Source organism: Hibiscus syriacus, unplaced genomic scaffold, assembly GCF_006381635.1.
Source record: "Hibiscus syriacus cultivar Baekdansim isolate YM2019G1 unplaced genomic scaffold, ASM638163v2 tig00110303_pilon, whole genome shotgun sequence".
NCBI classification, from domain to species: domain Eukaryota; kingdom Viridiplantae; phylum Streptophyta; class Magnoliopsida; order Malvales; family Malvaceae; genus Hibiscus; species Hibiscus syriacus.
In genome coordinates, this window is record NW_024062672.1 from 1,133,816 (window position 1) to 1,148,812 (window position 14,997).

Below are 14,997 nucleotides of genomic sequence, written 5' to 3' on the forward strand. Positions count from 1 at the left end.
GAAAGAGCTACGAGACATTAATCATTAGGTTGATTTCTTTATGGAAACAAAGTTACAAGGTTCACGGATAGAGAAGGTATGAAAGTCATGAGGTTTTGTAAATGAAATAGAGGTGGATTCACAAGGCTCTACGGATTCCAGTGGCGGTGTACTGGGTTTTACGGGGCACGAGAGGAGAATTGTCGTCGAGAGTCATGAGATCTTCTACGAATATTGATGATAACCAAAATACCCAATGGTTAATCGTTGGGGACTTTAATGAAATTTTGTTCACATTTAAAAAGGAAGGTGGCTCGTTCGTAATGAAAGACAAATAGCTTATTTTTGGGAGACCTTAGATTGCTGTAATATGATGGATATTGGGTACATGGACACCTAATTTACTTGGGAGAGAGGCTGCTCGATAGAAAATAGTATTAGAGAACGTTTGGATTGAGGTTTGGCGAATAGTGCGTGGAAGACTCTTTTCCCATGCTATGAATTAAGACACCTTAACCATTCTTTATCAGATCACTGTCCTTTTTTACTAGAAATGGTTATTCATGGTGGTATGATTCGTAGGTGGCATTTCAGGTTCGAGGCTTCTTGGTTGTTGGAAAACTCTTGTGAGGATGAAGAACAACGGTTATGGAATGAGTATACTGATTGTTTGTCGGAGAGGCTCAATTTCGTGAGTCATGGTCTTGATGAGTGGTTCAAAGGGATATGTAAAAAGAGGAGTTTCACTGCTAGTGTCCTTAAGAAGAAATTGGAGGCTCTGGTTGAATTACAACCAATAGAGGAGGTGTTGGGTGAAATAATAGACACAAAGTTGCAACTTAATCTCGAGTTAGACAAATCTGAATTGTATTGGGAACAACGTGCCAAGGTGAATTGGCTAAGGTTTGGTGATAACAACACTGCTTTTTTTCATCATTTTACCTCCAATAGACGACATAAGAATAAAATAACAACCCTCAAAACAGATGATGGTTTAATTGTTAATATCGAGGTGGGAATAAGAGATGTTGCTAGAGATTATTTCTTGACTTTATTTACATCCAATGTGAGGCAGGTGGATGATAGAATTATGAATGACATAGCCACTAGCATTACAGCTAACATGAATACTGAGCTGCTTCGACCTTTTTACAATTAAAGAAGTTTCGCAAGCAGTAAAATTGATGAACCCACTAAAGGCGGCAGGTGAAGATGAACTTGGTGCATTGTTTTATAAACGATTTTGACATTTGATAGGTAGTGAAGTTGCTTGTTTTTGCATTAGTCTCTTAGAGGGACGTTTTGATATGAACACTATAAATAAGACTCACATTATATTGTTACTGAAGATATCTAATCCGACAAAAATGGTCAATTTTCAGCCTATCAGTCTCTGTAATGTCCTCAACAAGATTTGTCTAATATGTTGTTTCAGAGAATGCAGAGCTCATTAATTCATGTATTGACGAAGTGTAACACCCCCAAACCTGAATCAAGGATTGGGAGCATTACCGAGATCAATAAGCAAGTAAAATATCATTAAACGTTGAATCAAACATACACAACGAACATTACGATTGAAGAGCCATTTTTTTTAAAATACAAGATTAATCAACCCTTCTACGCATATAATTACACATTAATCAAATCTCAATCAATTTGCTTATCAATTAATTCGATTAAGAAATGAATCCCAATTTATCACATGTAATTTCATTTAATTTGCATTCTTAATACATTAAACTGAATACTAGCATTTAAACCACATACACTCTATAAGAGTTTAGTGAACATAACATAATATGATATTTATACATAACCCATATATATATACAATACAAAAAGGGACCCTACATGACTTACACAAAAGATCATGCTTGTAGGCTATATACAACCAAAATAGCTAATGACATTATATACATTACAGGTCCATTAACTCCATAGTCTATAACACTTCATTATGCTCTTAGGCACATTTCATAAACAACTTAACTACCCACCAAATGCAAGAGATTTAAACCACTATACTCAAAGATAAGCCACCAACTATGAGTAAAAGATAACAAAACAAGTCATACTTGTAATCTTTCCACTGGTTGTTCAGCTAGGGAGGTTGTGCTTTGAATACTCTAGGAACCTGTGGTTTGGGAAACAAAGGAAAAAGAGTGATAAGTACTTAAAGTACTTAGTGAGGTAACATTTAATTTCATTGATTCTTTACCATTTAATGACTTTCACAATCAACTAATATTTTGATTTCATGTAACTACTATATACTCTAATAGGATAGCATTCAATTTAAACAATCTACATGATCTAGCTTCAATCTCGAACATGGAGAGAGTACACAATCATATACATTTAAATTAGCAATCAACTGAATCAACCAATTAAACATTTCAATTCTTCTTCCATTCGATCAAGGCATAAATTACCATATATGCAACACAAAATCTACATAGCATTTCGAATTAAGCAATTCAATTTATATAGAAATTTGATTTGAACAATTCATGCATATACATACACTCTTTTGATTTAATATTGTCAATTAATTTAAGCCTTGGTTTCTAGTTCAATCTAGATAAGCAAGTCTCCAACCAACTGTCGCCATACAATTTAATTGCACCGTAGTGTTGGTCAACCCTCCTACCGTCGCCAAAGACCAAATAACGCACCCTCCGTCTATCGCCAATAAGCACCGTAGTGTTGGACCGTAATCCCCCATACATAATTGAGCTCTGGACTCTAAGGCATGCCCTTATATCTTGGACTAACTATTAACCAAGGACATTGAATTTTATTTCCCAAGAATTCAAATTTCCATAACATGGACATAAAAAATTGTTCATGTCAAGATTATACATTCAATTCCAAATTGATCATGGCAACAAATTGTCAATTTGTTCATCCAATATTTCAATTAAATTGAATTCCAACATGGTAGCAGGCACTAACTCACATCTTGATTCAATTCAATCATAGCATTATGCAATATTCCATAATTCAATTCAATTCGGTCATGAAAACATGTATTTATTCACAAACCAATTCAATTAGATAATGGTAACATGTATTAATTCACAATCCAATTCAATTTAACCAATGCAACAAGTAATAACTAATTTACCAATTAATTTCATATGACACTCAATAGCTTATAGTCTTTAATTGATCTTTCTTTCCCTTTAATTTAAGTTCCAACATGGCTTAATTTCATTATTAGCATATTGATTTCATGAGCAATTAAACATAGCAATAAAAAAAAATAAAGGGTGGTTGGGACCTAATTCCTAACCCTAACATAGTTACACTCACAATACTCCAAGTTAGCCTTGAATTACTATTATTTTCTGCCTATCTTTGGTGGATCCTTTCTTAGTTCCTTCAGCCACTTCCTCAATTCCTTTCTCTAGCAATTTATACACAACATAGGGAAGTTATTAGAATCAATAAAATAGAAATTCAAGCTCAATTAAGCTATTTGGCACTAAACAAATTCTGTTCTGGCCGATTGTACACCTTGTAGTAATATGATCATAACTTTTAATTTACTCATCAGATTTTCAATTTATTTATACCCTTAGAAAGATAATTCAACTATATTTCCAAGAATGTATGGCTTGTATTTTAATTTCATATATATAATTATAGTTTTACATTTGAAGTTAGACAATTTTCCAGTGACCAATCTGTCACTCTTGTAATTCAATGTACTTTTGGTGAACTAATTCACCTAAAATACTTACCAGTTTAGCTTATATCTTTTTACTATTATTCAATTTATCCTTTGCATTAATATTTATATCAACCTTAACCTTTAATACTTCAATTAAGTCCTTCAATTAACAGTTTTCCCAAAACTGTCCAATTCAACTATTTTACCCATATATCACCTACAAACTTTCAAATTCTCTCAAATTGATCCTCAAAACTTTATTATTTATTCAATTTTGTCCTTTTCATGTTCTTAATTATTTTTACCAGTATTTAATCTATCCAATTAGACCCCAAATTTACCAAATTGTTCAAAACAATCCCTAATTGAATTCTTACAACCATAGTGATTAATTTCACTTCTAAGGTTAAATGTCCATAATTTCACAACATTGTCTATTGTTTAATGCTTCAAAACCCCTATATTTTTAAATTTTTGCAACATGGTCCTACACCCATTTTTCCAATTCGGTACACAACCTTTCAACTTTCTTGATTTGGTAACATGCATGAATAATCCACTCGGTTTTAACTTCAAAATGATTACCCATGGTTGTCCAATTTAGCAAGTTCTTACTCTCTTGAATTTGATTCAACATGACCATAAAAAATCTTTAATTTCATGCACCATCAATTGGAATTATTTCCATGATTAAAATTAAAATTTTCTTAAGAACCAACTAAATTAAACTCTAAAATTTTTAATGGAAATATAGGTCGAAGGCTTACTTGTAAACTAGATGAATTCCCTAATCAAATTAAGCTTGAAATTCAACATGCATGGCCGAATACTCCCCTCTGCATTCTCTCCATTATTTTTTCAATTCTCTCTAATTTTTCTTTCTTAGGCCTGTCACCAAATGAAATGGGGAAGGGTGATATTATTTCATCCTTAATGGAGGTGGAATTGTCTAAACTAGCCTCCCTTAGAGCTTAAGTAACCAACTATTCAAGGGTAATTATAGGAATTTAAGAATTTAGCATGCAATAATAATATTTGTATTTATTTTATCTTGATCACTATAATTTCGGTTACTACTCTTTTACTATTTTTTAACTAGGTTCTTATTTAATTCAATTAATCCAAGTTTTAATTCAACTTAATAGTTATCATAAACAATTCAATTAGGTCTTTTTTCAATACATTTAATTTAATTTTCAATTCAACTTGGTTTTTACATAGGCAATTCAATTTGATCCAATATAATTCAATTAATTTAAAAATTCAATTCAATTAGATCTTTATTTAATTCCACTAATTTAAATTTAATTAGATTTGGTTTTCATTCTAGGCAATATAGTTTAATTATTCTAGGCTAGGATTTAAGGGTGTTATAACTCTCCCCCGTTAAAAGAAAATTCATCCTCGATTTCTTACCAGGATTAAACAAATGAGGTTATTGCTTTCTCATTATATCCCCGGGTTCCCATGTCGCTTATTCCATCTTATGGTTTCTCCACAAGACTTTCACCAAAGGAACGTTCTTGTTTCCAAGTCGTTTGATTTCTCTTTCGAGGATTTAAATTGGTTATTATTCATAGGATAGGTATGGGTTTAATTAGACTTCTTTAGGTTTAAGGATGTGGTTTGGATTTGATTCGTACTTCTGGAGCATCGAGACATGGAAAACATTATGAATCTTGTCAAATTCACCAGGAGCGATAGTCTATAAGCCACGAGACCAATTTTTTCAGCAACATCAAATGGTTCGATGAATCGGGGGCTAAGCTTCCCCCTTTTGCCAAACCTGAAGACTTTCTTCCGGGGAGATACTTTGAGAAAAAACCTTATCTCCTACATTCTATTGGATGTCTCTTCGTTTCAAATATGCATAGAACTTTTGCCTATCAAAGGCTTGCTTCAATCGATCATGAATAATTTGAACTTGTTCTTCAGTTTCCTGAGCAATTAATGTCCAAAAACTTTGTTTTCACCCACTTCGGACCAACATAGAGGTGTTCTAAATTTTCTTCCATATAGAGCCTCGAAAAGAGCCATTTGAATTGAAGCTTGATAACTATTATTATAGGCAGATTCTACAAGGGGTATGGATTTCTCCCAGTTCTTTCCAAAGTCGATAACACAATCTCTAAGCATGTCTTCGAGTACTTGTATTACTCTCTCGGATTGGCCATCACTTTGAGGATGAAAGGGCGTACTCAATTTCACTTTAGTTCCAAGGGCTTGCTGCAAGGATTTCCAAAATTGAGTTGTGAATCGAGGATCTCGATCGGAAATAATAGAAGTAGGGACCCCATGTAACCGAATTACTTCATGAATGTACAATTCGACTAGAGTATCCAAACTATAGCTCATTCAAATAGGTATGAAATGAGCTATTTTAGTGAAGTGATCTACAATTACCCACACAACATCATACTTTCTTGGTGAACAAGGTAAACCATTTACGAAGTCCATAGTTATTTGATCCCATTTCCACTGAGAAAATTTATTAGAATGGAGGATTCCAATAGGAGCTCGATGTTCGAATTTAATTCTTTGACAATTCAGGCATCTAGTCACAAAATTTCTAATGGTAGATTTCATATGAGGCAACCAATACAAGGATCTAAGGGTTTTATACATCTTGACCTATCCCGGATGAATAGAGAATAAACTTTGATGAGATTCTTACAGAATTTTATTCTTCAAGTCATTTTTCGGAATACACACCCTATTCTTAAAATAAAGTAGACCATTCTAATGAATGAAGAAATCTTGATTAGCTTTCGAGTCTAGCTATGAGATAACAACTTGAAGTTTAGGACCATTTTGTTTCAAGTCTTTGATCCTCGAGATTAAGCTAGATTGAACTTGTAATTCACACATGAATCCACATTTTTGATACATTCGAATATGAACATTAATAGCATTTGGAGTCAAGGTTGGGTTACGAATGAGAGCATCCGCAACTACGTTGGCTATTCCCAGATGATAATCGATGACTAAATCATAGTCTTTGAGTAATTCAAGCCATATTTGCCTCAAATTGGGATCTTTTTCAGTCAGGATATATTTGAGACTCTTATTATCGGTAAATATATATAATTTTTCACTGTAACGCCCTATACCTGGTCCAGGAGTCCGAGCCAGATACTTGAGCGTACATTAGGTTCCAATCATGTTGGAAGGACCAGGATTCACTTTATGCACATTTCGCAGAAACAACAAATTAAAATCTCTTATTATACTTCACACATAATGTTCAATGTAACTAACATGCAATTGAATCTCAGTTAAACATGTAAACATTACATTTGAACATTTAAGGGTATTTTGGTCATTTCACATTGTATAATAAATCAACAAGTCAAATCACACAATTAAGGTTATCACATGTTAAAAACTATCAAAAGGAAGCAGCATGCAAAATTTCATACAAATCGGACATCAGACAATCACTCAATTGATTATACAAGTTTAGGGACTTAAACGTAAATATAAAAAATTTACATATCAAATAGTAACATACAATTGAGGGTTTCATTAAATAATTAAGTTTGTTTAAGAAGTGATCACTCAAATCTCATCAAATTTCCAAATTAAGAGTTTAAGTAATTAAACAAATCAATTTCTAGGTTAAATTGAACTTACATAATCATTCAGGGGTCAAATTAGAATTTAAGAACACTTTAGACCTTTAATGAATGCAATTTCACCTTTTTCCATCGAGCAAAACAACGAAGGGATTGATCCTTTATTGAAAGGGATAAAAAAGGGATCGATCTTTTTGCAAAACAGAAACTTTGGGATCGATCCTTTCTCTTAAGGGATCGATCCTTTTTTTGAAAAACTGCAGATTTATCAAGAACATGCATATTTGGTCAACTAATCACCAACATAAACTATTCAACTACTTTAAACATGTCAAAACAAAGATATAACATGTTTTATAACAAAGTCAACGCATTAATCAAGGATTTGACATGCTGAAACAACACTTGACAGTGCAACTATACAAAGTTACAAACACTAGGACAACAATGGAAGAAATCAGGTATGATCCAAAAAGTTATAAATCGTTATTCATTCGTCTTTTTATCATCTAAAAACACGTCCCTCAAACTTGGCTCTGAATAAGTCTAGGACACTATACTTCAAGAAAATGAAGAGCTGGAACTAAAAGGAAACAGTGAAAAATCATTGAGGATGATCAGGTTTGGGGAATCTACTTTGGGCCATATCTAAAAGTAGCACGAAACAAAAGGGGACACAAATTACTTAGGAGGAGTGATTAATAAGCCTAACAAAGCTAAAAAGAAGTAAATGTTAGGTATCCAACAAATAAAGGGAATACAAGGGACATAAAGCTAAGAATCAAAGAAGTAACTTTTGAGAAATTATCAAGCAACTATTCATTAATACCGATGAATCCGGGAAAAAGACCGAAAGCCGCTTTCACAATAGAAAAGGATATCATGTTATGCTTTTAGGTTTCTTTCTTTCTTTTATACTTCTTTGATGACATTATGTGCTATAAAGGTTGCAATTTTAACAGTCAAAATATGAGGCAATCAAGCAAATTTGCTTTTTTCCCTTTGTCCACAAGGAGGAAAAGGAAACCCTGAAAGGGATTTATTCATTACTCATGGAAAAATCCAAAGCTCAACTAGTTAGGTCAATGAACCAAGATGATCATCGATAAATGTTGAAAACGACCATAATAATTAGACCACATTGCAATCCTTAAATGATTGAATTAGAGATTTTCCTTAACACCAACAAGGCAAAAGGTGTACTAGCTAGATAAACATGAAAAACTGTTTTCCGAACATGCCGACGAAGAGAGAAAAAAGGTTTTAATGAAGTTCATGCAGTTGCATCAGCAGCCGATCAAAACAAATACACGGAAAAGGCGTTCACACCAAAGAACAGAACAAACATCATGAAGATAACATTGAGAAATTGTAATGGCTTTCAACCCTATCGCTTTCAAAGCGGAAATACATTATGATAAGCTCTATACATGATTGGTGCTGCAAGACAAACAGATAGATTTTCGTCCGGGGACCGATAAACAGAGCTTTTACAACGATACCAGGGCAGAGATTTTCATTATTCAACTAGAAATATCAGGCATCATCAGTCTTAATAATTAAAATATTACAGTATTACTAATAGCAATGACAAATACATACCATTGGCATTCATGGTTTTCTCAGATAAATACAAAACCAAATACCAAAGACTACATCACCTTTTCTTACCAACTCAAGTTATTTTCTAAGGAACCAAACAGAAACAACTAGTGTAACCCTTAAAATCTATAAATCATTAGAATTTAGAAGCCAAACAATAGAAAGCCTAATAACCTCAAAAACTTCATTTTTCACATTTTCCAGCAACAAATAAGACATGCTAAAAAGTCCAAAACACCCCAAACACATAAAACAAACAAAATACAAATCCATATGTTTAATTCCTTCAACAAATCATCATTTGTCACTAGCAAAGACAAAGCATAGCTCAAACAGCTCAAAGAACATTAAGAAAACAGAGAACCGGACCTTGGATGATTTGCTTGCACTTCTAGACAAACTTCTAGGCAACCTTAAACCATGAGCAGAAGGAAAAGGAGTCATTGGCCAAGAATCCGCCATACTTGCCGAGTTTGAAGGAGATAGCAAAGCAGCATCAGAAAGCCTTTCACTGGAAGGAAGTGAACAATAATCATCATTATCTGAAGTTCTAGGTAAATAAACACAAAGAGCCACCTTAGCTTTTCTCCATTTACTACTCATTTTGACTCAAAATAAAGTGTTTTGAACTTGAAAACGTAAAACCCAAATATAAAAACTGGATCTTGAAGTTGATTCGTATGTCAAGTTGCTATCTTTCACGGAGTTTCTCTTTTGGAGTGGGAAAGCTGGAGAGAAAGAAAAAAAGGGCCTCTAAAGAAAAAAAGTAGAAATGGAACGCGAAAACCAAGAGAAACAATATATAAAGAAAAGAGAGAGATGAGAGCTTTAATGGGATAAAAGTGTTTGAATAATGTAATGAAAAAAATCTATGTAGTGTAGATGAGTAATTATTTATTTAAGTATGGTGTATGTTATAGTGATTTCATAAGTTTTTAAGAGCCTATGGCGGTTTTTAAAGGTCTTCAGAAGCACACGATAATCTATGAAATATTTAACGATTTATGAAACTGCAACAACGAGGGAAGAGAGAATAGTTATTCCAATAAAAAAGGTTTTGTCGTAAATAGTATTTGACGATCTATGAAACACTTGATGATCAATGAAATCACTGTAACAAATATCCTAATTTAAGAAATAATTTAGATATAACTTTATATAGAGATTTTTTTTCCAACGTCCTACATGGTGAGAAGCTTAATAGAGTTTTTTTGTTTAAACTTTATATAAAGTTGTAGCTTCAAAGTTAAGAGGAGGATTACTATTACTCGTTTGCTTGTTAGTGGTGTTGGCCTTCATTGTTGAGGAAAAGCGAATGGGTTATGGGATTTATTGAGATTTGAGCATTGTTTGACCTTTATTGTTGATAATGATGGGACAGGCAAAAAAGCACGTTTTGCTTTAATAGCAAAAAATGTACATTTTTATGGTGTTTTTCTCGAAAAATTATCGGTGATCGGTATATTTATCGATCTAACACCGGTCAGATTATATTTTCCGATCTAACACATATAACAGTAAAGTGCGCTCCCTACCCCGCACTATATGCTGATTTGGCGTCACGTGGGGTATAGCGCCCCCTGTACAGTGCTATACGCTGACATGGCTTACACGTGGGTATAGCGCGGCCCCTGATCCGCGCTATATCTGTTTATTGACACGTGGGGTATAGCGTGGTACAGGGGGCGCTATACCTTTAATTACCCTCCAATCCTCCCTATAAATACCCCTATCATCTATTACTTTCATCACACCATATTCTCTCAAATTCTCTCAAATAATCTCTCTATTTAAGGTATATTTTATAATATTTTTAATATTATGTATTTAATTTATTTAAGCATTTTACTTTATTTAATATTTTACTAATATAATTTTTTTTGCAGATATATAATCGAATGCGGTTTACTTCGCTTGGATGGAAATCATATATCTCGACACTTTGTTGATACGGTAACATTTTAACGTTTTAATTTAATTTAAATTATTTGTAATAATTTGTTGATTTATTTAATACATGATTATTAGATTAAGAATTAATTTGTGTAATTATTTAATTTTAGGAGAAAGATCGTATATTAGATCCTTTTATTAGGAATCTTAAGTTAGTGATACCTAGTTGTGTCTTGCAGTATTTAGTAGAGGCTGGATTTGGTTACATAGGTAGATATCAGGGTCACTGTAAGATAGAACCAAACCTTATTTTTGCCTTAGTAGAGCGGTGGAGGCTGGAGACCCACACATTCTATCTTCTGTGCGGAGAGTGCACGATTACACTTGAGGATGTTGCTATGCACCTAGGGCTTCCGGTGGGTGGAGATGTGATATCAGGGATCTCGCAGGGTTCTTGGACTACTTTGTGCTGGGATAATCTAGGACGTGTCCCGAAAAGTTTTATCGGAGATAGGATACCATTAAATTGGTTAGATGCCAATTTTCGGGAGTTGAGCGCAGACGCCTCTGAGGATGAAGTTAAGATGTATGCACGGGTATACATACTGCAGTTGATAGGAGGGTTGCTGATGCTGGAAAAATCGTGCAACCTAGTTCAGTGCATGTGGTTGCGATATCTTAGCGACTTTTGTCTGGCCGGATCATTCAGTTGGGGCTCAACAGTTTTGGCTTTGTTGTACAGGGAGATGTGTGGAGCCACTGACTACAGGCGTAATGCTATCGGTGGATGTCTGCTGCTGCTGCAGTCTTAGGCATGGTATCGATTGCCCTTTTTATGGCCGTTGTGAAGAACCCATTCGTATTTCCACTACTTCTGAGGTAATTATAAAATTGATTTATATTAATAATTTTATACATCGTATAATAATTTTTTTCCTTGAATAGGTGGTCTACTAATAGAAAAAAGCATCAGGAGCTACCTGATGATTTAGAAAAAATTAGGGTGCTAATCGATCAGAAGGCTGGCACACATGTATGAATTTTAATGTTTAAAAATCGATTTTAGATTATAGTTATATAATTAGATTATTATTTTGATAAAAATTTATATAATATTTGTTTTAGTTTGAATGGGTACCATATTGTACTGATGATGTGAGGGCGGTGATCCCACCTGAGTTGAGGGGCCCATCAGATGTTTGGATGGCGATGGTCCCTTTGATCTATTATGCGACCGTCGAGTTCCACTCTACTGATCGCGTGCTCCGGCAGTTTGGTTGTTTTCAACCAATTCCGGAAGCACCTCGCAATATGGACGAGTTGCATAGCTTAGATACATGCGGCAAGACAGATACATATTGGCTAGTGAGGCATCATGAGTGGGTCGTGTTGTGGGAGGATGACATTGGTGCCTTCCCCGTAGAGAGCCCATTTTACTTGACCTCTTGAGTGTTGCTGACGGTTATTATGAGTGGTTCAACAATAACGGGAAACCTTTCTGCTTCCCGAGAATGCACGAGGGCAGACCTTTCCGCGACGTCGACAGAGACGTTCACCGACACAGTACCATCGTCCCCCGACTCGTGGACAGAGAGCATGTGCTTCCGGTTCATCCTCAGCTGCACCAGCAGGACCTTCACAGCAGCCACCAGCTACCGCAGCTATTTATGATGTCGCAACCATATATGATGCCGTCGCCTTTCCATTACCAGATGTCGCCGCCACCGCCTTCACCTGGTTTTATGACCCCACCGCCGCCACCATCATAGATGACCCCTCCTGGAGGCTATTATGGGTCTATGTTTATAGATTCGACTTAGGGTTCATATACTAGATATCTGGCGGGTTCAGCCTCATCACCCATGGCCGCAGCACAGACACCTCCTGTACAGTTTTCACACTCAGTGATGTTTGGGTTTTATGAGTTTTCCCAGTTTTCGTAGGCCGGTGGGATAGTCAGTCATACACCTCCAGGGTCCTTATTCTATGGAGGTGCTTCATCGTCATCAGCTCCTCATCAACCTAATATACCTGCTCAGGACGACGACGATGACGATGGTGATGATGATGACAATGAGGAGTCAGAACCAGTGATACGAAGAAATCCTCCTCGAGACCGACAGCCATGCCCTGCGGAACACATTCGCGTCACAGGCATCGATAGATTTTTTTTATTATATTTGTATTTACTTTATTTTGTTAAATTTGTTGGACTTTTTTTTAATGTATTTCAGTTAATTTTGTTTATTACCATTTAATATCAGTTATAGTAATTTGGTTATCATTCACCATTTAGTTCTTATTGTAAGTTTGTTGTATTTAAAATTATATTCAAATACCAAATTGTTATTAGTTTGATAAAATTTAATGATTGTGTTCATTTTTTTAATCTTCATCAGCGATTATCGAATGACATTAACTTGAAGTAAATGCAAATCAAAGTACAAGAATTATTATTTGATAAACAAATACATCATTTCCTCATCAATTGTTACTTGATGGCAACAGAAGTGGACATTTTTTCTAGTGTGTCTTGGGTTTCTACAATGCCCACATCTTCTGTCTTGTCTAGATCTTTCTCGAATATCCATATCGCAATGAATTCGATTGGATTTTGGACGACCATGCTCCCTCAATAAACTCGGATTTGGTACAATCAGAAGCCAATCTTGAACCTCATCAGGGTCTTTGTCATTACCTATGGGGGAAACTCAAATTCGTATACCTTAAAAACTTCAGATAGTAGGTATACGGGATCCATAAAATGGTTATAGTCTTGACGTGTATACGAGCAAGCTGCTATCACATGAGAGCATGAATACTTCAGAGCTTGAAAAAACCCGCAGTCGCACGTTCTGTCCGTAGATTTACTCTTAACGACACAACTTCAATCCCTTGAAGAGGTCGCGACAACTCTGTGACACGAAACATTTCATGCCTTCTGAAGAAGCTTGTTACAACATTCCATTTGATGTAACAATTTTTTTCTGTAGATCTGCAACTAATCTAGGGTGATAGACATGACTGTCTTGCATCCAGGTTTGAGCTTGCCCCCTGAGCTTCGCAAAAAGCACCCCCAAACAAAAATATGTAGTCTTACCAAAGCCGCTACTGGTAAGTGATGCACCCTTTAAAGTTGAATTGCATGCCTCTGCCAAGTTGGCCGTCATGTGTCTATATCGATATCCACCATCATATGCGTTCGTCCACATTTCTTTATCGATGAGGTTGATGTAATCATATCCTTCCCCGTTATTCGCCCGTAAATCTTGAAGCATTGATTCAAACATTCGAGGAAGTAGTTCGTAACCTGATCAAAAAATGTATAACTTACTAACTTGCTTTCTTTGCAAAATTAAAATGATTGAAAGAAAACAAACTACATCAGTTTCACTTACCCATGCGCACAATTAATTGACGCTCATCATTCTTCTTGTACCTTCCATGATAGTTCGCAGCAATGTATCGGAGATAATACCTATATTGGACAAATAGTGGTTGCCACATTGGACCCAAAGTCTCCATTGTTGCTTTGATCTCAGCTCCGTAATCTGAAATGACACAGATGTTTTCCCTCGTGATAACATGTGCATATAAATTTCGGAGGAAAAAGCCCAAGAATCTGTATTTTCTCCTTCGATAAGAGCAAAAGCAACTGGAAGAATGTTGCGATTTCCATCTTGGACAACTGTCAATAATAAAACTTGCTTGTATTTTCCATACAAGAAAGCCTGTCGATTTGGACCACAGGCTTGCAGTATTTGGCAGCATTAACGCATTGTGGGTAACTCCAAAAAACCCGGTAGAATTGGCTTCGATCGCGAAGAACTCGATCATTATGGTATGCATAGGAGGTTTCGTTGTAAGATGCACCTCATTCGCCATGAAGTTTGACAATGGCATTTTGTTTTGCCAACCAAGCTTTTTTATAGGAGACAGTGTACCCATACTGCGATTGTATAGCTGAAATCAACACTGCAACAACAATATGAGAGCTTGTTTTTACCATGGGCATGATGGCTTGTCATATCATTTCAGAGTCCAAGTTGGGATGATCTTGGTTGACCCCTCCAGAACAACATGTGTGAGGACCGTTGTATACTGTTAGTTCCCATATGTTGTTTTTCCTCTTCATTTTCAATACGCGAACCATCCAATTACATCCGTTTTCGCGTCGGGCACAATAGCATACATATTTTTCGGTCGTCACACATGCCTAAATATAACTCACCATTATTTATTGATGAGTAATATCCATAGTCACCGAGA

At 35.3% G+C, this 14,997-nt stretch overlaps 1 protein-coding gene across 1 annotated transcript; it reads left to right on the top strand.

Annotated features, from left to right (window-relative positions):
• Nucleotides 1-532: 532 nt before the first annotated feature.
• On the top strand, nucleotides 533-1,138 carry LOC120116865. The gene has a single exon (XM_039137260.1). It carries the CDS (start codon nucleotides 533-535, stop codon nucleotides 1,136-1,138), a length of 606 nt encoding a protein of 201 aa, XP_038993191.1.
• The last annotated feature ends 13,859 nt before the right edge of the window (nucleotides 1,139-14,997 follow it).